Raw genomic sequence first — 24783 nt, 5'->3', positions numbered from 1 at the left:
TGAAGATGCTTGTCTATAAGAAGTTTGAATAACATTTATAGAACAACTGTGATTAGCAATATACTTCCTAAGTTTCCATAGTAACCCACATTTATAACGAGATGTATCATTGACAATCATCTTGTGAGCACTTCAACATAATTGATTAAGAATTTGATCTCACATTCTTGAACTTGAAGTTGTTCTTTATAGTTATGTAGTAGAAAGACTTTGATACTATTTCCTTACTAGAAAACATATCCTTCTCTTTCAAATCAAATGTAGAAGACAAGCTACCAATATAAACATCCGTTAGTATGTTGAAATCATCATTAATAGAGAAGGAGACACAACACATAAAAAATTATCAAATCCACTATTGGAAATCCCTTCTAAAAGCATATCAGTGGCATGAATGACTAATGGATATCTTGTACTTTGTGCTTTAACTAAATTCAAAAGCCAAGCAACATCGTTATCTTCATGAATTTCACCCACAGTTTGAATGCCATTGATACCAAAATCGAATAAGATCAATAATTGTATTGAAGAAATAGATGTATCCAATTGAATTTCCTTTAATATCAAACTCGTAAAACTCTCAAAACACACAATTTCATCAACCAATATGCCTTTAGTCTTCTAATTCAAGTAATTATGTTTATCATCCCACTGTCCACTATAAAACACCACTACTACAAGCTTAATCATATTTACAAATCACTGCAAGAAACAAAAATTAAACTCATAACATTGATAGACTAGTAGAATAAATAGAAAACAGTATCTATCAATGATAGACTAATATCATTGATAGATTATGATATATATCTATCATCAGTAGACTAATATCAGTGATAGGAAGTTCATGATTACTAATATCAGTGATAAAAAGTTCATGACTGATTGGAAAAAAGGCCCAAATATAAATAAAAACAGAAATTAAGTTATGAAGCCTCAAGGAAAAACTAAAGTAGATCAAACTTGTAGAAATCATCAAATCTACTACTAATATCAAAATACTTCAATTAAACATCAATGAAACCTAAAACAATACAAATGAAAAAAAATTTACAAAACCTAGATGAAATAGAATAAAAAATGAGGAAGAGGACCTAGACATTGGAGAAAGAATCACACGAGCAAAGGATGAAACAATACAAAATTTCGAGTAAGAGATACGAAATCGTAAGTAAAAATACCAAATCATGCATGGAAATACCAAATCGCGAGCAGAAAATTGATCAATTATTACTTTTAGAATTGTTCCTCTTAGAATCGCGCGACGAAGAATGAAAAAAACGTACCTGGAAAACGCTCATTAGCTCGTGTTGAAATGCTTTGAATCTGTTTGTTGGCACTTCGAACAACTAAGTATGGGGGTCTCGCTACGTTCCTTTTTGTGTTCTTTAATTGTCGTTTTCGTAACAGCTCGAGTAAAAAGAAGACAGATGAAGAAGACGGGGGAGAATGAAGAACGTACCTGAAATCGCACCTACCTGAAGAAGACGACATGAAGAAGATGACGAAAAAACAAACACAAACACGATGAAGAAGATGCAGGCAGAAGAAGGTTATTTTAGGAATAAAAAAAAAAGTAAACTGTATCTTCCTAAATATCTTCCTAAATATTCTATATATGTAATTAGTTTAAGAAAATGATATATATCTATTTATTTATAATAAAAAAAAACACCTGCTACAGATTTCCTATTTATTATAAACAGGAAAATGGAAGTTTAGGATCTATATCAAACAAAAAATTAAAAACATAAGAATGTACCTATTAAATAAAAAATAGAAAAGATTAGAACAAAACTTTCTTCTTCACGATTCATAAATGTCCAACTCAAAAGAACAAGGGAGTAATAACTAAACTGGTAACTTAACCTTAACCTTATCTTCCATGCAATCCAACTCAAATAAAAGCTAATTTGAGTCTAAAGTATCTTAATATTTTGCAATATCCACATGCAAAGTCCTTTTTTTCCCGTTAGGATGTTTACTTTTTTCAAGAAAAAGAAAAAGATATCGCCTCTACCCTTTACTACCAAAAATAAATGGTATATGTTTGGTTCTTTTTTTTTAAAAAAAAAAGTTGGGAGATTTAATATTGGGGGACTAGAGAATTTGTAGGTCGCGAGGAAGTTGAAGTGACATCAATCATCCATACATGAAGGTGGCAGGTGGATAAAGTCTATATTGTCCATACTCATCAAATGGATTATATATAGTGCAAAAAGACACGTCCGAAAGTAATGTTCTTTCTTAAAAATAAAAGGGAAGAAAGAATGACATATTTAATTAATTTAAGGGGAAAAACATGGCATGACAATTTACAAACTATTATAATTTATTGTGATGTGCCACTCTCATTTACTAAAAAATCAATCCAAATATTTTAAAAGGACAATTTTTGAATGCATGAATCTCGTCTTACATTCATTACACAACAAATTATAAAACTATATCACTACATTTTATATCTAATTGGTAAAATACACATGTATTTATATATATACAAAAGACTACCTAAAAATAGGTACATAAAATTCTTAAACTAAGCTTACAAAAGTGTAACCATCCAACAACTCCCATAACAATTATAACAATAACAATTAACATCTCCCCTCAAACTCAAGATGGTAGAGTAGAGACCAACTTGAGTTTTCAAGATAACTAACCAAAACGTGTAGGAGAGAGTGCTTTAGTGAAGATATCAATTGGTTGTTCAGTCGTAGATATGTCTTGAAGGCACAAGGTGGAGCTTTGAAGATGATGATGACCAAAGTGGCAATTAGTCTCAATATGCTTCATTAGTTCATGAAACACATCAATATGCGCAATCTGAATAGCACTATGATTTTCACAACGAAGAATAGTGGATGAGACCTGGGGAGCTCCCATATCAGCCAGAAGTCGGCGAAACCATAAGACTTCAGAAGTAGCATTAACAAGTTCCCGATATTCCGACTCTGTGCTAGAACGAGAAACAACAATTTGTTTCTTACTTTACCAGGAGATGAGAGAATCATTCAAATAAAAATAGTAACCTGTGGTGGACTGTCAATGAGTAAGATCACCAACCTAGTCAGCATCAATATAGCCAGAGAGAACCAAGGAAGACGGAGAAGAGAACTAAAGCCCATGTCCCATGGTGCCTTTATCGCAAAATACAAAAAACAACAGCGAAATGAATAGTGCGAAAAGTAGACATGAATTAACTAACCACATGAACCTCATAGGCAATGTCTAGGTATGTCACGGTTATGTAGATGAGATTGCCAACAAGTTGCCGATACAAAGTGTGATCCTTGAGAGGAACACCATCAAAAGAGGTAAGGCGGACATTGGAGCCCAATGGTGTTGGTGCAATGATAACATCAGTGATACCAGAATGCGCCAAAAGGTCATACACATATTTTGCATAAGATAAATTATACCCTTCAAAACATGATGAGATTTGAAAACCAAGAAAATAACTGAGAAGGTCCAAATCTTTCATCTCAAAGTATTCTCCTAGATAGCATTGTAAATCCGATATAGCATGAGAATCATTACCAGTGATAATCATGTCATCCACATACAATAGCCGAAGAACAACGCCATGTAAAGAGAGCTAAGTCATGAGCATTTGAGACAAATCCAAGTTAGGTGACAATGGCACTGAAGGTTGCAAACCAGACACGGGGCGCTTGTTTAAGTCCATACAAAGCACGTCGAAGAAGACATACTTTATGAGATGGAGAAGAAATACTAGGCAGTGGCTTCATGTAAACTTCTTTAAATAGATTGTCATTAAGAAAATCATTCTTAACATCCATTTGAAGAATGAGCCACTATTTAGCAGCAGCTATGACTAACAAGCTTCGAACAGATGTCATTCGGGCAATGGGAATAAAAGTTTCTACATAGTCAATACCATACTTCTGGGAATACCCTTTAGCTACCAGACGAGCCTTATGCCATTCAATAGACCTATCAGAGCGAGTCTTGATCTAATAAATGCACTTACACCTGATAGGCTTCTTACCAAGAGGTAAGTCAACAAAATCCTAGATATGCATTTTCTCCAAAGCTTGAAGTTCCTCATTCATCGTTTGTTGCCAACAAGGGTTAGTATAGGTTTCCTGATAAAAGGAAGGTTCAACCAAAGACATGACAGATATAGGTTCTAATTCCGCATCGGGGGTAGAAGGAAAATCTGGGAGCATATCAGTAGAAGAAGATGAATCAAGCTCAAGAACAGACAGAGAGAAAAAGTAAGGCAAAGAAACACGTATAGGGAAGAGATCAATAGAGGGATCAGTGAAGAATGGATGGGGGCTAGTGAGAGAAGTATGAAAAGAAGATATACTAGAGAATATACGATGTTCTCAAAACATGACATGACGAGAGATATGAAGCCTTTTAGAAATAGAATCCCATCATCTCAATTTCATAACTAAGAAAATAACATAGACGAGCTCTGGGTTTGAGTTTGGTATGTTCATGAGGATGGAGAAGGGCAAATACACACACTGAAAGACTTTAATATGAGAGTAAGAATGAGAGAGTACCATACAACCATTCAACAGGAGACAGATTGTGAACAGTCGTGAAGGGCAGGCAATTAATGACATAAGCAGACGTAAGGGCAGCCTCACCCAAAAACTTCTCAAGGCAAGACATAGAGAGAAGCTGAGCATGGACAAAATCCAGGATATGACAATGTTTTTGCTCAGCTCGACCATTTTGCTGGGAAGTATAAGGGCACTAACGTTGGATAAGAGTGCCTTGTTAGGTGAGGAAAGAAAGTAGGTGGGAGTTCTTATACTCCATTGCATTATCGGTGCGAAGAACTTTGATAGTGTGCGAAAACTAAGTGTAGACCATTTTGGAAAACTCAATGTAGACTTGGGTAAAGGAAAAGTGATGTTTCATAAAGTAAATCCAGGTAAAATGAAAGTAATCATCAATAAATAACACAAAATATCGAAAACCATTGACAGTAGAAGTAGGCGCAGGACCCCATATATCATAATGAACCAAACCAAATGGAGTATCACATAGTGAGCCACAAGCAGAAAACGATAGAGCAAGTTGCTTTGTAAGTTTGCAATGTAAACAACAAAACGAATTGAATAGCGAAAAATTATTCAAACTACCAATAGAAATTAAATTATGAATCTTGTCAGATGATGCATGACCAAGATGCAGATGCCACTGAAATGTACCAGCATCAGTTACAGCAACAAAAAGAAGTGGGGGAACTAATGGCTGAAAGACTGTGAGCTCAAATAATCTTCCTACCTTGTGACCCATACCAATTGTCTAACCCGTCCGTGGATCTTGAACCTAACAACCATGAGGAAAAAAGAAAACAGTAAGTCCGAAGTCACAAAATTGACCAAGAAAAGCAAGATTAAAGGTCAGATTGGGGACACGATAAGTATGGGAGAGGGTTATAGTTGTCGTATTAACAATACCGATTCGAGAAATGGTCATATGGTTACCGTCAGTGGAGTGAATGGGAGGAAGTGATTTGACAGGGGTATAGGAAAATAATAGAGCAATGTTGGAGGTCATATGATTGCAATAAGCCGAATCAATGAGCTAAGATGTACCTAGTATGACAGTAGAGTAGGTGCACTAGAAGAAAACACTTGTTTGAGCAAATCCCAAAAATCACTGATCTGGAGACTTTGAGGGATGGAAGATGTCACATCAGTAGACGTTGCAACAGCAACAACAAGTAGAAAGCCAAACGTGGTAGAATTCTTTGACTTATTAGTATAACTGGGGGAGCAAAGCAGTCTGGTAGGACAACTATCCAAAATGTGACCACGTTTGTGGCAATACCTACACTCAATGATAAGACAATTAGAAAACTTATGACCATGTGATTTGCAATTTTTGCAAAAAGTGAACTTAGTGAAAAAGCGTGAATGAGTGGTTGCAAGCAACCTCCGATGATAGAGAGGAGACCAACCTAAGCCTTTTTCTTCAAAGAGGATTTCTTGAATTGTAGCATCAAGAGATGGCAAGGGATTACGATACAATAAGGTAACACGAACAAATTCATATTCTGGTCGGAACCCCATAAGAACCTTGATGAGTAGCAGATGATCTAAGCTAATTTTGGCCTGATCTAACAGAGTTTAAATGGGTTAAAGAATAGCCAGGTACTCATTCATGGATTGTCCCGCCTCCTAATTGGTGCTGACTAGGGTAGAGTACAACTGATAATAGTGAGCTAGACCAATGGTTTGGAACCATGTAGACAAAAATCCCAAAACTCTCTAATTATGCGGAATGCATCAAATTGGGTACAAATGGTCGGAGTGGAAGTGTTACTCAACCAGGTGATTATCTAGTGATTTTTGCTATCCCAATCCTTTAACCTCTCAATAAACTTGTTATCTTCTTCAGTGATACTTTGGACAAGTTGAGTGACATCTCCGATAATAATCCACCACAACTTTCACCCAATCAAGAACCTCTTCATTTGATAGGCCCACATGATGTAGCTGGTGTTGTCCAACACAGTGCTAATAGGACGAAAAAGATCAATTTCTTCGTTAGAATAGCAACTAAATGGAGACAAACAGATGCAAAAGAAATATGACTCCAAAAAATGGTTGGACTCAAATTATGGCTCAGCTCGGCACGGAGAGGCACGTCTCAGTTGGCTCGGTGGCTTTTCCTCAGATCTAAAGCGTACGTGGATCAGAATTTGACGCGTTGGGTGGACTAACTACCGAGCGAGACCCGTTGTGATCGGAAGGCAGAACGAGACAACAGTGGAAAGCTAAACAGGGCCGACGGCGAACAGGGTCGATGGTGACCTGAAGTCTGGTAGGACGGAGGCAACTTCATTGCCTGGATCCGAGAGCGGTTTCCAGATCTGAATGGCTAGTGAGTTTCACGGATCAGATTCGGCTAGATATGAATGATTGGTGCACGACGCCGATAGTGGGACAACTATAGAAGCGTACGGAGGTGCTTTCATTGGCTGGGTCTGAAGCTGTCGGCTGGATCTGAATGGCTGGTGCATGGTGGCGATAGTGGGACGGGAAAGGCGGTAAAATTCTGATACCGTATAAAACTATTTGGTATATCCCTATATTTTTTAATATCTAATTGGTAAAATACACGAGTACACTAAAAATAAGTACATAAAATCTGTAAACTAAGCCTACAAAATTATAACCACTCAACAACAATTATAACAATAACAATTAACACAACTAATGAATAAAAATATTTTAAAAAAGAAGTAAAAAAAATCTTGTGATAAATTATGATTGGATAATTAGGATAGACCAGCCTGAAATGTACTTAAATATTTTTCTTATTTTAAATGAAAAATATGGTGAATAAATGAGGTTTGGTTCGAGAATAGCTCCATCGGCCCTATTTAATTTATTTATTAAGGGAAGGTAGGGGTGTTCAAATAACCTGTTCTTGGGTTGGGTTCGGTTCGACTTATTCTATTTTTGTTGGGTTAGGTTGGGTCGTGGGTTGGCTAACAAAAATTTAGATTGACCCAACCCAACCCGAATTTTATATATATTAACAATATATTTACATCTTTGTTTAAAGTTTGATTAGTTTGTATCAATTAATTTGTGATTTTTTAATATTTTTCATTTAAAATCGTTATCATATTTGTCTTTGTTTAAAGTTTGTAATAAATATCATAGATATTTGGTGTTTAACATTTAAATTTTATGAGATTTTAGTTATTAGTTATATAAACTTACATATTCAATTAAAAAGAAAAAAAAAAGTTATAATCCAACAATTCAACCCAACCTAAATTTTAAGGATTGAGTTAGATTGAGTTGGAAACTTTATTTTGGTCATTTGGGTTGTCAATTCAGTCAATCTGAAATTATTTCGAGTGGTCTTAAAAACATCTTCAACTCAACCCAACCTAATTCATACATTCTTAAGGGAGGGTTGGAGGAGATAGCTCAATAATTTCTTTGACTCTTCTTCTTCCTCCTTGGCTATGGAATTCTTGCATGAAGTCTCTGAATGTGTAGCCTTTATAAAGAGGGGGGTTTTCATCTTCGTCGGTCAGCTCTTCAACGGGTTTGATGAGAGAGTTGTGGTTGGGAGCATAGAACATTACCATCGATACTCTGCCCTCTGGACTACGCTTTTATACCTTCCATTTCTCACTACCTGCCCCCTCCATTAACATTAAACATTACCATTTCTTTTACGTAACTTTCTCTACTTTACATACTATTTTATTAAATGTAATTAACCATAAGCTCTCAACAATCCCAAATTTATAAACAATAAAATACACATCACTTGTAATATGGGTCTGGTTTGACCATAAAATACACACCATTCTAAGGTGACATTAAATGACAAGGTCACTTCTTCAAGCATTGTTGAAGAATAAAAATAATAAATTAATTACCATTTCAACAGATTGACATAATCATAAGGTAAAAATATGACGTTGAAAAATAAAAAAAATAAAATCTCAACAGCAAGAGATGGACCAAGTCGATGTAAACTACTTAAACTCAAAACTTATGAGAATATTTATGAGGTTTTAGCAAATCATAAAGATGAAATTTTAATTTTTAAAATTATGGAGAATAAATTTTATACTATTATTTTTTTTTTAACAAACTTTCTCATAGATCAAATTTATATTTGACAATGAGCTGCCTAGGCTGCACTAACCCTTATATACTCCCCATTTATTAACTACATAAAAAATAATATTAGTAAAAAAATTATGTTTTTAACAAAAATGTCACATTATTTTATTGGACAATACTTGGGATACACCAAGATAATTGCACTACTCAAGTTTTTTTTTTTTTTTTGTAATTTACAATTATTTTTTTTATTACAACAAATAAAATATTGAGAATGAAGATTTGAACCTTCGACATTTACTAAGTCTTATTGAAATATTAATATCCAACCAGATTAATAATGTTTGACTTTCTTTTTTAAAAATATATGATCGTGCTTTATTATTTTTTTTAAAAAACAAAAATATCAAAAATAGTGGTGCTATCATTTTTGATATTTTAAAATATAGTGGTGCTATCAAAATCACTCTTTATAGACTAATAATTTTAAAAGAACAACACTTCAACAGTTTTATTTGTTTAAAAAATCATATATAAAAAAAAATCTATTTTTTAAAGTTCTTAATTTTAATTCCTACTAATTTTGAAATGAATTACATTATGACCTCCAATTGATGAGTATGATAGTCTGTCTGAAAATTGGTTCAAAAGAAGTCAATGACAAGATCCACTCTCACATATTTAAATTCCAAACTAGGAGAAAATATAGGCGAAATCAATCATTAACCTAAATCTTTATATATAATAATTAAGTCCGTGAACTAATATATTTTCAATTGAATATTTAACTAACAATTGAAAACTAAACTGCAACACTGAGGCTGATAATTAATTGTCGAAATGGTATTATAAACCAGATTAATAAAGTCAAATAGAAATGTGGTCACGACGGTGTCATTGGGATATTTGACAAAATATTAGAAATGTATCATCCTGTGAAAGATGTATAAAGATGTATTTATCAAATGTGTGTTTATAAAGAACTGTATAGGGATATTAATACTGTATTAACACCCTAAAAATAGAGTCTAACTAAATTAACCAAAGCCTAAAGACTCTCTAAATGAGACCTAATATACAGGAGACTTAGTATTCACATGACTTAGTATATATTCACACCCTCCCTCAAACTCAAGATGGTAAGGTAGGAACAACTTGAGTTTGTTAAGTAGTTGGAGAAAACGACAAGAAGGCAAAGATTTGGTGAGAATGTCGGCAGGTTGCTCATCAGTGGAAATAGAGCATAATAACAGAGTTTCGCTCAAGAGATGATGACGAACAAAGTGACAATCATTCTCAATATGCTTTGTGTGTTCATGAAAGACATCATTGTGAGCAATCTAAATGGCACTACGATTGTCACAGTAAAGTATAGTGGCAGACGACTAAGGAACTCTCATATCAGCAAGAAGCCAACGAAGCCACAAGAGTTCTGACGTAGCATCAGCCAGAGCACGATATTCAGACTTCGTACTAGAATGGGAAATAATGCTCTGTTTCTTACTACGCCAAGAAATGAAAGAATCACTAAGGTAGAAACAATAACCAGAGGTAGAACATCAGTTAATAGGATCACTAGCCCAATCACCATCAGAATAACCTGATAAAACTAGGGAAAACTGGGAAGAAAACTGAAGTCCATGCCCCAAAGTACCTTTGACATAACAAAGAATACGAAGAACAGTAGTAAAATGAATGGTCCGAAGGGCAGCCATAAACTAACTAACAATGTGAACAGTATAAGCAATGTCAGGACGGGTGACTGTCAGATAAATAAGATTGCCGACAAGCTGGCGATAGAGACTAGCATCCTCAAGTGGAGTTCCATCACACGGAGTCAAGTGAACATTGGGATCGAGTGGTGTTGGAGTTGTAGCAGAGTCAGTAATACTGGAGTGCACCAAAAGATCCGAGGCATACTTTACTTGAGACAACGAATAACTGGCAGAGCTCATTGGCACTTCAAGGCCAAAAAAGTAACTAAGTGAACCCAGGTCCTTCATCTCAAAGTGTTCGCCAAGATAGCATTGTAGATCAAAGATAGCTTGAGGATCATCCCCAGTTATAATCATATCATCAACATATAAGAGAATAAGAACAATACCATGAGTTTTCTGCCGAGTAAATAGTGTCATGTCATGAGAACTGGACGTATATCAAAGTTAAATGACAGTGGAACTAAAAGTTGCAAACCAAGCTCGAAAAGCTTGTTTCAAACCATACAATGCTCGTCAGAGGAGGCATAATTTTTGGGATGGACAAGAGACACCTGGGGACAGTTGCATGTATACGTCCTCACATAAGGCTTCATTAAGGAAGGCATTCTTGACATCCATTTGAAAAAGTGGTCACTGTTTAGCTGTAGCAACTGCTAAGAGACACCGAACAGATGTCATTCGTGCCACAAGTGTGAATATCTCTTCATAATCGATCCTATACTCTTGAGAATATCCTTTTGCTACCAACCGAGCTTTATAATGCTCAACAGAGCCATTAGAGTGAGTCTTGATCTTATAGACCCACTTGCAACCAATGGGTGTCTTTCCGAGAGATAAATCAACATAGTCCCATGTGTGCATTTTATCAAGAGCCTGCAGTTCTTCTTTCATAGCTTGCTGCCATAGAGGATTAGTATTTGTCTCATAAAAGAAGGTAAGTTCAACCAAGGAACTAATATTAGAAAAACAGTGAAAATCTTAAAGGTGGGTGGTGCCCTTACCCTAGTGGAGGGTCGAACAGAAGAGGTAGGGTCATGAACAGGTCCAGATTCCACAGGTGGGATAGATGGCTAATCAAGGTCAACAAAGACAGGCACAAACTATTCAAGCTCATAATCATCAGAAGATGTAGAAGAAGGGGAAAATTCAAACGAACCATTAGAATCATAGGGAAGAGGACTCGAGAGAGAATCATGAAAGGTTGAGACACTAGAGAATATAGTGTGCTCCAAAAAAGTGACATGGCGAGAAACGTTCAATCTGTTAGAGAGAGGGTCTCAACAGCGGAAACCTTTGTGTTCAGTTCCATAGCCAAAAAAGCAATAGAGATGAGAACGTGGTTCTAATTTGGTATGTTCATAAAAGCGAATAAGTACAAAACATGCACAACCAAAGACCGTGAGGTTCGAGTAATCAGGAGAAGTACCATATAAGCGTTAAAACGGAGAAGTATTTTGAAGAACTGATGAAGGAAGAAGATTGATTGTGTAGACAGAGGTGAGAGTGGCTTCACTCCAAAACTTTGTAGGATAGGAGGCAGACAGAAGTTGGGCCCAGACAGAATCTAGGATGTGACGATGTTTCCACTCCGCTCGCCCATTCTGTTGAGAGGTATGAGGACAAGAGCACTGCGCAAAAGTGCCTTGCTAGGTGAGAAAGAAAAGAAGCCTGGAGTCCTTATATTTCAAGGTGTTATCTATACACAGAACTTTGATTGGGCAAGAAAACTGAGTGTGAACCATGTTAGCAAAATCAATATATATTTGAGACAGGGAAGAGCGATGTTTAAGGAAATATATCTAGGTAAACCGAGAGTAATCATCAAGGAATAAAACAAAGTAAAGATACCCACTGACAGTGGAAATAGGATTAGGTCCCCAAATATCAGAGTAAATTAAGTCAAAAGGATTATCGCTTTATAGAATTAGACTGAGAAAACGACAATGTAGGTTGTTTTGCAAGTTTGCAATTCAAACAGCCAAAAGGTACAAATTTGGAGACATTATTCAAATTATGACTAGAGATTAAATGACGAAGTTTTTCAGAAGAAATATGACCAAGATGGAGGTGCCACTGATAGTTAGCAGAGTCGGTGATAAGGGCAAAAAGAGAACAAACAGAAAGCCGAAGAGATGTGAGCTCAAACAATCTTCCCACTTCGTGGCCCGTACCAATCGTCTGTCTCGACTGCAGATCCTAAACCTGACACCCAATAGAAGAAAAAAAACACAATTAAACTAAGGTCACACAATTGCCCGATGGAGACAAGATTAAAGAACAAATTTGGAACACAATAAGTATTGGAAAGCTATAACAGGGAAGTGTCAAAGGAGCCAACATGGGATATGGTCATGCAATTACCATCAACAGCATAAATGGGAGGAAGAGATTTGGCAGGAATAGGTGCAGACAGAAGAGAAAAATCAGACGTCATATGGTTGCAACAAGTGGAATCAAGAAGCCATCTATTATCTGGGGAGATCGCAAGTGCGAAGGAATTGGATGAAATCACCTGTTTAAGCAAGTCTTGTAAGTCACTCATTTAAAAAGTAGACGGGGAAGGCTCAGAGGCAGCATAAGAGGTAGTAGCAACAGTAGAGGCAGAATCAAGATTAGGTGTAAATGATCGAGACTTTGAGGTATGTCCTAATGATCGCAGTGGTCTTGTAGGACAGTTGTCCAAAATAGGACCTCTTTTGTGACAGTATATGCACTCGACTTTTGGACAGTCCGCTAACTTATGCTCAGTTAGCTTACAATTTTTTACAAAAGAGAGCTCCATAAGTACTAGGCATATGAGTGCTAGCGAATACAACCTCCGATTGCCAGGAAGAAATGATGCCAATACATTTTTCTTCAAACAGGATTTCCTAAATTGCTGCATCTAGAGATGGAAGGGGGCTATGGTGGAGTAAAGCAGCACGGATCGACTCATATTCTGGACGAAGTCCTATAAGAACCTTAATAAGGCGAAGGTGATCAAGATTAATTTTAACTTGATCCAATTGTGTCCATACTGGCTAAAGTGTAGCTAAGTAGTCATTAACAGATTGCCCCGTCTCCTAAGTAAGAGTAATCGGAATGTTGTGCAATTGATAGTAGTAAGTTAAGCCAACGGACTAAAATCGGATAGACAGGAAATCCCACAAACTCTTGGCATCATCAAACACATCAAACTGAACGTGAATGGTCGCTGTAGATGTATTTTCAATCCAAGTGATGATTTGATGGTTTTTGCTGTCCCAATCCTCTAACCGTTCAATAAGTCAAGCATCTTCCTCAGTGGATATCTTGACTGGCTGGGGAATATCACCAGTGACGATTCACCATATTTTACGCCCGATTAGGAAACTTTTCATTTGATGGGCCCAAGTAATGTAATTTTTCCCATCAAGAATACTACTAATGGGACGAAATACATGATCCTTTTCCATGTGGCTTGGCGGCTTGGAAAGAGAAGAAAATTAAATACAACAAGGGAGGCTCGGCGGCTTGGTGGCTTGGCCACTTGGCTGAAGGGATCAAGGATAGTGTTTTAAGAAATCAGTGATCGAGTTCGATTGAGGATCGAGTTCTGGACTGGGAGTCGGGGATCGAGTTTGATCGAGGATCAATATCTAGACTAGAGATTGGGGATCGAGTTTTGGACCAGGAATCGGGGATCGAGTTTTGGATTGGATCGAGTTCTGGATCGGGATCAAGTTCAATCGAGTTTTGGACCGGGGATCAGGGGGTCGAGTTCTGCACAGAGGGGGTCGAGGATCGAGTTTTTACAGAGGCTACAGGNTTTTTTTTTTTTTTTGTAATTTACAATTATTTTTTTTATTACAACAAATAAAATATTGAGAATGAAGATTTGAACCTTCGACATTTACTAAGTCTTATTGAAATATTAATATCCAACCAGATTAATAATGTTTGACTTTCTTTTTTAAAAATATATGATCGTGCTTTATTATTTTTTTTAAAAAACAAAAATATCAAAAATAGTGGTGCTATCATTTTTGATATTTTAAAATATAGTGGTGCTATCAAAATCACTCTTTATAGACTAATAATTTTAAAAGAACAACACTTCAACAGTTTTATTTGTTTAAAAAATCATATATAAAAAAAAATCTATTTTTTAAAGTTCTTAATTTTAATTCCTACTAATTTTGAAATGAATTACATTATGACCTCCAATTGATGAGTATGATAGTCTGTCTGAAAATTGGTTCAAAAGAAGTCAATGACAAGATCCACTCTCACATATTTAAATTCCAAACTAGGAGAAAATATAGGCGAAATCAATCATTAACCTAAATCTTTATATATAATAATTAAGTCCGTGAACTAATATATTTTCAATTGAATATTTAACTAACAATTGAAAACTAAACTGCAACACTGAGGCTGATAATTAATTGTCGAAATGGTATTATAAACCAGATTAATAAAGTCAAATAGAAATGTGGTCACGACGGTGTCATTGGGATATTTGACAAAATATTAGAAATGTATCATCCTGTGAAAGATGTATAAAGATGTATTTATCAAATGTGTGTTTATAAAGAACTGTATAGGGATATTAATACTGTATTAACACCCTAAAAATAGAGTCTAACTAAATTAACCAAAGCCTAAAGACTCTCTAAATGAGACCTAATATACAGGAGACTTAGTATTCACATGACTTAGTATATATTCACACCCTCCCTCAAACTCAAGATGGTAAGGTAGGAACAACTTGAGTTTGTTAAGTAGTTGGAGAAAACGACAAGAAGGCAAAGATTTGGTGAGAATGTCGGCAGGTTGCTCATCAGTGGAAATAGAGCATAATAACAGAGTTTCGCTCAAGAGATGATGACGAACAAAGTGACAATCATTCTCAATATGCTTTGTGTGTTCATGAAAGACATCATTGTGAGCAATCTAAATGGCACTACGATTGTCACAGTAAAGTATAGTGGCAGACGACTAAGGAACTCTCATATCAGCAAGAAGCCAACGAAGCCACAAGAGTTCTGACGTAGCATCAGCCAGAGCACGATATTCAGACTTCGTACTAGAATGGGAAATAATGCTCTGTTTCTTACTACGCCAAGAAATGAAAGAATCACTAAGGTAGAAACAATAACCAGAGGTAGAACATCAGTTAATAGGATCACTAGCCCAATCACCATCAGAATAACCTGATAAAACTAGGGAAAACTGGGAAGAAAACTGAAGTCCATGCCCCAAAGTACCTTTGACATAACAAAGAATACGAAGAACAGTAGTAAAATGAATGGTCCGAAGGGCAGCCATAAACTAACTAACAATGTGAACAGTATAAGCAATGTCAGGACGGGTGACTGTCAGATAAATAAGATTGCCGACAAGCTGGCGATAGAGACTAGCATCCTCAAGTGGAGTTCCATCACACGGAGTCAAGTGAACATTGGGATCGAGTGGTGTTGGAGTTGTAGCAGAGTCAGTAATACTGGAGTGCACCAAAAGATCCGAGGCATACTTTACTTGAGACAACGAATAACTGGCAGAGCTCATTGGCACTTCAAGGCCAAAAAAGTAACTAAGTGAACCCAGGTCCTTCATCTCAAAGTGTTCGCCAAGATAGCATTGTAGATCAAAGATAGCTTGAGGATCATCCCCAGTTATAATCATATCATCAACATATAAGAGAATAAGAACAATACCATGAGTTTTCTGCCGAGTAAATAGTGTCATGTCATGAGAACTGGACGTATATCAAAGTTAAATGACAGTGGAACTAAAAGTTGCAAACCAAGCTCGAAAAGCTTGTTTCAAACCATACAATGCTCGTCAGAGGAGGCATAATTTTTGGGATGGACAAGAGACACCTGGGGACAGTTGCATGTATACGTCCTCACATAAGGCTTCATTAAGGAAGGCATTCTTGACATCCATTTGAAAAAGTGGTCACTGTTTAGCTGTAGCAACTGCTAAGAGACACCGAACAGATGTCATTCGTGCCACAAGTGTGAATATCTCTTCATAATCGATCCTATACTCTTGAGAATATCCTTTTGCTACCAACCGAGCTTTATAATGCTCAACAGAGCCATTAGAGTGAGTCTTGATCTTATAGACCCACTTGCAACCAATGGGTGTCTTTCCGAGAGATAAATCAACATAGTCCCATGTGTGCATTTTATCAAGAGCCTGCAGTTCTTCTTTCATAGCTTGCTGCCATAGAGGATTAGTATTTGTCTCATAAAAGAAGGTAAGTTCAACCAAGGAACTAATATTAGAAAAACAGTGAAAATCTTAAAGGTGGGTGGTGCCCTTACCCTAGTGGAGGGTCGAACAGAAGAGGTAGGGTCATGAACAGGTCCAGATTCCACAGGTGGGATAGATGGCTAATCAAGGTCAACAAAGACAGGCACAAACTATTCAAGCTCATAATCATCAGAAGATGTAGAAGAAGGGGAAAATTCAAACGAACCATTAGAATCATAGGGAAGAGGACTCGAGAGAGAATCATGAAAGGTTGAGACACTAGAGAATATAGTGTGCTCCAAAAAAGTGACATGGCGAGAAACGTTCAATCTGTTAGAGAGAGGGTCTCAACAGCGGAAACCTTTGTGTTCAGTTCCATAGCCAAAAAAGCAATAGAGATGAGAACGTGGTTCTAATTTGGTATGTTCATAAAAGCGAATAAGTACAAAACATGCACAACCAAAGACCGTGAGGTTCGAGTAATCAGGAGAAGTACCATATAAGCGTTAAAACGGAGAAGTATTTTGAAGAACTGATGAAGGAAGAAGATTGATTGTGTAGACAGAGGTGAGAGTGGCTTCACTCCAAAACTTTGTAGGATAGGAGGCAGACAGAAGTTGGGCCCAGACAGAATCTAGGATGTGACGATGTTTCCACTCCGCTCGCCCATTCTGTTGAGAGGTATGAGGACAAGAGCACTGCGCAAAAGTGCCTTGCTAGGTGAGAAAGAAAAGAAGCCTGGAGTCCTTATATTTCAAGGTGTTATCTATACACAGAACTTTGATTGGGCAAGAAAACTGAGTGTGAACCATGTTAGCAAAATCAATATATATTTGAGACAGGGAAGAGCGATGTTTAAGGAAATATATCTAGGTAAACCGAGAGTAATCATCAAGGAATAAAACAAAGTAAAGATACCCACTGACAGTGGAAATAGGATTAGGTCCCCAAATATCAGAGTAAATTAAGTCAAAAGGATTATCGCTTTATAGAATTAGACTGAGAAAACGACAATGTAGGTTGTTTTGCAAGTTTGCAATTCAAACAGCCAAAAGGTACAAATTTGGAGACATTATTCAAATTATGACTAGAGATTAAATGACGAAGTTTTTCAGAAGAAATATGACCAAGATGGAGGTGCCACTGATAGTTAGCAGAGTCGGTGATAAGGGCAAAAAGAGAACAAACAGAAAGCCGAAGAGATGTGAGCTCAAACAATCTTCCCACTTCGTGGCCCGTACCAATCGTCTGTCTCGACTGCAGATCCTAAACCTGACACCCAATAGAAGAAAAAAAACACAATTAAACTAAGGTCACACAATTGCCCGATGGAGACAAGATTAAAGAACAAATTTGGAACACAATAAGTATTGGAAAGCTATAACAGGGAAGTGTCAAAGGAGCCAACATGGGATATGGTCATGCAATTACCATCAACAGCATAAATGGGAGGAAGAGATTTGGCAGGAATAGGTGCAGACAGAAGAGAAAAATCAGACGTCATATGGTTGCAACAAGTGGAATCAAGAAGCCATCTATTATCTGGGGAGATCGCAAGTGCGAAGGAATTGGATGAAATCACCTGTTTAAGCAAGTCTTGTAAGTCACTCATTTAAAAAGTAGACGGGGAAGGCTCAGAGGCAGCATAAGAGGTAGTAGCAACAGTAGAGGCAGAATCAAGATTAGGTGTAAATGATCGAGACTTTGAGGTATGTCCTAATGATCGCAGTGGTCTTGTAGGACAGTTGTCCAAAATAGGACCTCTTTTGTGACAGTATATGCACTCGACTTTTGGACAGTCCGCTAACTTATGCTCAGTTAGCTTACAATTTTTTACAAAAGAGAGCTCCATAAGTACTAGGCATATGAGTGCTAGCGAATACAACCTCCGATTGCCAGGAAGAAATGATGCCAATACATTTTTCTTCAAACAGGATTTCCTAAATTGCTGCATCTAGAGATGGAAGGGGGCTATGGTGGAGTAAAGCAGCACGGATCGACTCATATTCTGGACGAAGTCCTATAAGAACCTTAATAAGGCGAAGGTGATCAAGATTAATTTTAACTTGATCCAATTGTGTCCATACTGGCTAAAGTGTAGCTAAGTAGTCATTAACAGATTGCCCCGTCTCCTAAGTAAGAGTAATCGGAATGTTGTGCAATTGATAGTAGTAAGTTAAGCCAACGGACTAAAATCGGATAGACAGGAAATCCCACAAACTCTTGGCATCATCAAACACATCAAACTGAACGTGAATGGTCGCTGTAGATGTATTTTCAATCCAAGTGATGATTTGATGGTTTTTGCTGTCCCAATCCTCTAACCGTTCAATAAGTCAAGCATCTTCCTCAGTGGATATCTTGACTGGCTGGGGAATATCACCAGTGACGATTCACCATATTTTACGCCCGATTAGGAAACTTTTCATTTGATGGGCCCAAGTAATGTAATTTTTCCCATCAAGAATACTACTAATGGGACGAAATACATGATCCTTTTCCATGTGGCTTGGCGGCTTGGAAAGAGAAGAAAATTAAATACAACAAGGGAGGCTCGGCGGCTTGGTGGCTTGGCCACTTGGCTGAAGGGATCAAGGATAGTGTTTTAAGAAATCAGTGATCGAGTTCGATTGAGGATCGAGTTCTGGACTGGGAGTCGGGGATCGAGTTTGATCGAGGGTCGAGTTCTGCACAGAGGGGGTCGAGGATCGAGTTTTTACAGAGGCTACAGGGTTGAGGATCGAATTTTTCACATTGGAGATCAAGGATTGAGTTTTTCACAGTGGCTTTGGACAGGGAATCTGGGTGGTTCTTCTTTACACTAGAGAGAGTTCTAGGTGGTTGGCCGATGACTGAATGGTAGAGATGACAGAGAACAAGAGGAAGAAATCAACTAACAAGGCTCTGATACCCTATAAAAGATATATAAAGATGTATTTATCAAGTGTGTTTTTACAAGGAACTGTATAAGGATATAAATATTGTATTAACACCCTAAGAATAGAGCTTAACTAAATTAACCAAAGCCTAAAGGATCTCCAAAGGATACTGATGACATGCAGAAATGCATGTCATCTTAGGCCTTTTATTTAGAATTATGAGGGCTGTTAAGCAGAACATGCGGTAATTATGTTAGGAATTCATGAGAAAATGAGCTTGCGGCGTTCAACATTGAGAATCTCGGCTAACCCATTATTATATGTTATTATGCGTTCAATTGTCTATTTTTTTAGTTAACGCAGGAAGTGGACGCAAACGCGGAAGCCAGACTACCGCATAGACGACCGTATGCGGAGAAACTCTCCATCGCAAAGGCGAATGCATTCGATCAACGCATGGGTGTTGCATTAATGAGCCGCATACGTCCATCATATAAGAGTTGCAATCGTCAAGTGATTGTGGTCATCGTGTAGAAGTTGCGGTATTAAGCGAATGCGATCACTGCACGATTGCGGCTACACGATAACACATAATAGAGGGGTCAACACAAGGTTGGTGGAATGAGCGTATCAATGCATATCTCGGGAAAATCAAAAGATGATGTCGACATTTCACCTACCACGCCATTAGCAGCAGAGATTCAGAAAAGGACTAACGCGTCGCGAATGTCAGAATCAGAACAGTCCATTAATGTTGTTGGTGATCCAGGCTCTATAAATAGAAACCCCTTAGCAAAATTTCATCGTTATTCCATACGGTTTTGCTTAAGGTTCTCACCTAGGGCAGATCCTTGTGATCCAGACAAATGCGTGAGAAGAAAGCTTTGAGTTCTTCATCTCCTTTCCTCCATTCCGAGTGACGACCAGAGCCTTCGACCAAAGCTAGATCTCGAGAGAGTCAGTTCCACCGTCACATCCATGGCACCACCGGCAGCCTTGACCACATCTACTGGAGCAAGACATGCTTCCAGCTGGTCTTTTCATTTTCTCTTCTTTTCTTATATTGTATTGTATTACATTTTGTGATTAAGGAATTAATACATTATGTGTCATGCATTTCTATGTTTCTTTCAATTCCATCTCCATCTTTTTACTTAGTATCTTAACTATTCATTGCATCACTTTAGTGAGATTGCTAGAGTATCGCATACTTAGTCATCTGTGGATTAGAGATATGAAGCATGTAGCAAACCACCGAGAGGTGTGCATTGACGTGAGTGTGTGAGAAAATCTTATTTGCTTAGTGTGAAGTTATAGCAATGCCTGTCTATATGGTGGACGCAACGCTTGTCTATTGAGTAAAGTCAGCAACAACTAACTGCCCGGGAGGGTAAGTGGGTTGGTCGCATTAAGCAATGTAATTTATTGTTCTACCAATAGAGATAGGAATAATCTTGCGTTGGCTGAGGTTGCCCTTGCGGTCAAGCTCAGTGTTGCAGTGAAGACATCCTCACATTTTATCTATTTTTCCATCCATTTACTACGCATCAACGGTTGTCGTGTCTCTACCTCTCATTCATATTCTCATTGCATTGTCTGTTACTTAGGAGTAGGAGTAGTGTTAGTTTAAAACCTCTCATCCATTCTTTTATTCAACCGCCGCATGCACATTACCACATAGCATTTAGTTACAAGTCCTTGAGTTCGACCTCGGATCACCCAAGAAACTTGCGTTATACTTGGTGTGAGCGCAAGAAAACTTGTGACAGGAACGCATGGTCATTGCATACATTTGTTAATGCATAGTTCACTCTAACACATGACCACCGACGCATGAGAATCAACGTATACATTAAGAACATGCATTGCATATTGGGTCCATGGAACTTTAGTTGTCAAGTAATTAACATCTATTTTTCCGTCATCAGATACTTTGTATACATGAGACTTAGTATTCACATGACTTAGTATACATTCACTGGTCCCATATTGAGAATGTTTTGATAAGATTAGTAAAGAGTCCATCACTTTGGTTTCAAATGGTAATTATAAATGTTTTAATCTTTGTATACCATGCTTATTTATTTATTTTTGTATTTTGGAGAAAATAGTGTGAGTAGTATAAAAATTTTGGAAAAGCTTTATTGTAATTGAAGTTGATGAGAGAACTCATTATAAACATATATTATTATATTTTAATTTTAATTTATTTTGGATCTTATCCTTTTGGTTTTAGTTCATTTTAGTCATTAAACTTTCAAAAAGTGATCATTTTAATCTTTTAAATGAGATAAAAATTAACAAAAGAATGAAAATACGCTTTTTAAGACACAAAGACGAAAATGAACCGAAGTTAAATGTATATGGATCAAAACGAACTAAAATTAAAGTATATATGAATAAAAAACCGTTTTAAAAGTATATAGACCAAAATGAAGAAGAAAAGAAAAGGGCGAAGTATGATTTTCTGGTAATGCTAGGAGTATAAAAATGGAGGGGAATTAAAAAAAGAAAAAAAGAAAAAACCTGGATTTGATCAGCCAAATTGATGACAAGAGAATTGGGAATAGGATGGACAGTGACCCAGTGACGGTCTTTCATGATTTGAAGGCCAGCAAGGCCTTGAGACTGAACAATACAGCAATGGACACAACATCAGTATGAACCCCAAGGCCCAAGATGAGCTCAGGATTTGGGCAGGATGAGTAGTAATTAGCCTACGAGTACAGCTCCGGATTGGGGCCAATGCTCCTCTTAAGAGCCCCCTCGTCCAGGCCCAGCCCCAACGACACCATTAGCCTTCCCATAATGGGTATGAGATTCCGTGGTTGATGAGTTGGAAGCAGACGAAGGTGCGACAAGCTTGGGATACATTGCGGATGAGAAGAGGTTGGTCAGGGAGATTGAAGTCGATGATGGGGATGGAGATTAGGCCTAATGTGTTCTGAGAGAATGAAGGAATCGGACGAGAGGGATGGTCGGATGGAGGAAGAGAATCCAACGCCATTTTGAATGTTGTTGATTACATAATTGTAATTACCTTTGTTCTAAACTAAGTTTCTCTTTCCAAATGCCCCCATTTCATTTATACCACTATCAGTAAAGACAGTAGAAAACACGGATAAAGCAAGGAAAGAAAACACAGTGACAAGACAATTGCTCCAATGGCAGCCGTAGGCTTTATTCATTGCTTTTCCTCTTTTTTTTTTCTATATAATATATTTGTAGCTTTTTGAACAATTTATACATGGTGAGAAACCTAAAACCTCATAAATGGGCCATGAAAGAAATATACAAATTTTTTTTTAGATTTTTAAATAAAGAAAATGCATTTATTTATTGAGATTTTTTCTTTTATTTAATTTAGTTGGAGAGAGAAAATGTATTTAATGAATTTTTTTTATTTTCGTTGGTTTCACATTTTTTTCCCGATCTATGGTTATTTAAAATATACCTTAGAACATTTTGTTAGGTATTTGAAAATATTTTAACCAATATATTGTTGAGAATGTCCTAAACTCGCAGTTTGTAAATGTTGTTAACATATTCTATTTATCAATAAAAATGTTGTTGAGTTTTTTTATCCAATAAATTACTATAGATATCGCATCTTTCTATAAAAATCCAATAAATGAATCCATGGCTATAACATGAATACTTTAACTTTATGTGGCAACATAAAAATGGATTAAGTGTTAATATATATAGCCAAAATGGTCTATAAGTATACGGATGAGATTAGTACCGCATCCTTGTGACACTATTGGATGCGGCCCATTTTGTATACTAATATAAATGATGTGATCCAAATATCATTCATGTCGAGACATGTGAGTGAGGGCATCCTGTGCAATGAGTTTGCAAAAGACCGGACCTCGAAAGAGTCATTTTTTTTTATAATAACGTTAAAACTAACTATCTCAAACTCAATGATCTAGGGTAACTCGATCTTAATCCTGAGCTAACTATGAACTCCTATTTATTCGGGATTATCCTTTGATCTGCATAGGTGAGAGTAGTTCAATAACACTACTCAATAAGCCTCCCATTTTAGGGATAAGACCGAATAGATAGTTGGGGACTTAGCTTTGCAATATGGAATATACTCTTACCCCATTTAGGGTTAGCAGATGGATTGTTCTCTTAAGCGCTGATGCCTTGCCTTGAACAATAGAGCCCACCCTTTCATGGAAGAGAGGGCTGTGATTTATAAGTTGGACTATAAATCAGTTGTTCAATGGAGGAACAGTAGTAGCTTAAGGAGCAAGATGTATTTACAGGGGTAAAACGATAATCTTTGACCCAACTATAAATACGAATGACCTGTGAAGGATTGACTTGCCGATTATGATTAAAATGGATAGAAATATATCTACATTGAGAAGAGTACAACTACTGAGCTATAGTGGAATGTCTTGGTAGTTAACGAATAGAATTAATTCAGTTTAAAGAGTTTAACCAATTAATTACAAGCCGTTAGAGTTCATGATCTGTAGGTCCATAAGGTCCCTCTACTAGCTCGTAATTTGGATTAGTAAATTGAGTAATCTTGATAAGATTTGAAATTAGGGTTTAGAATTTGAAATGTTCAAATTCAATTAAGGTTTCTATTTATCATATTCGATACAATTGAAATATTTAATTTTATCAAAATTAAACGAAATTAGAGAATCAATTACTGTTTAAAATATGATTTAAATATTAATTGTATAAAATTAATTTCATTATAATGGAATTGGTCTTTTATTAATTTATTAATAGGTATTAAATTAACAAAATTAATTAAAGGAAATTTATATTGAATAATACAAATGGAAAAAAAATGTGATTATATATACCACATTTTTAATATTTGCTATTATAGCAAACATTGACCAATCAACCTTTCTTTTTTTTAGAATTCCAAATTTACCCTCTCTTTCCCTTTATTAACTTTCCTTTTTCACGTTCGTCGCCTCCTTTGAACATTGTCGTTCGTGACCTTCTTCTTCTTTCACAGTGATTATATCTATCATCTCCATGAAATCAAATCAATGAAGCTTCGTGGTACTTTTTGTTTTCCTTTTTGTCATTCTTTCCTTTTTCTTTCACGGTGAAATATCGATGAATCAGTCTCCATGAAATCTCATTCGTGAAGCTCCGTGATACTTCGATTAATTCAAATTCATGAAGCTCCGTGATACTTCGATCAATTCCGATTCGTGAGTTCGTTTTTCTTTTTTCGATTTCATCTTTGATTGGGAGTTTTTTTTTTTCTTTTAGCGTTCGTTCTTGTTTTTTCGATTCTGTTTTTCAATTTTTCCTAAATAGTTTTCTAGTCATTTAGTCTTTTCTTTCTCTTTTTCTCAAGAACCTAATGATTTCTTCAGCTCACTG

General features: G+C 36.5%; 1 protein-coding gene and 1 long non-coding RNA gene across 4 annotated transcripts; both read right to left on the bottom strand.

The window, feature by feature from the left end:
- Nucleotides 1-2415: 2415 nt before the first annotated feature.
- On the bottom strand, nt 2416-7629 carry LOC120074962. Of its 3 annotated transcripts, XR_005481174.1 has the most exons (4): nt 5951-7629; nt 5586-5820; nt 3209-5316; nt 2416-3042 (listed from the first exon to the last, which is right to left on the bottom strand). It is a non-coding gene; the product is annotated as an uncharacterized LOC120074962 (long non-coding RNA). The 3 variants fall into 3 exon arrangements; XR_005481173.1 differs by having other exon boundaries at nt 2416-5316; nt 5448-5820; XR_005481172.1 differs by having other exon boundaries at nt 2416-5316.
- Nucleotides 7630-10306: 2677 nt separating this feature from the next.
- LOC120076111 (uncharacterized mitochondrial protein AtMg00810-like) lies at nt 10307-10723 on the bottom strand. Its single transcript, XM_039029889.1, has one exon. It carries the CDS (start codon nt 10721-10723, stop codon nt 10307-10309), a length of 417 nt encoding a protein of 138 aa, XP_038885817.1.
- Between the last annotated feature and the right edge of the window lie 14060 nt (nt 10724-24783).

Source organism: Benincasa hispida, chromosome 4, assembly GCF_009727055.1.
Source record: "Benincasa hispida cultivar B227 chromosome 4, ASM972705v1, whole genome shotgun sequence".
In the NCBI taxonomy this organism is placed as follows: Eukaryota; Viridiplantae; Streptophyta; class Magnoliopsida; order Cucurbitales; family Cucurbitaceae; genus Benincasa; species Benincasa hispida.
This window is presented reverse-complemented; position numbering and strand designations above follow the sequence as displayed.

Excerpts from the sequence above, each read along its gene's own strand:
- LOC120076111 (XM_039029889.1), bottom strand. The coding sequence starts at position 10,723 with ATGACACTATTTACTCGGCAGAAAACTCATGGTATTGTTCTTATTCTC.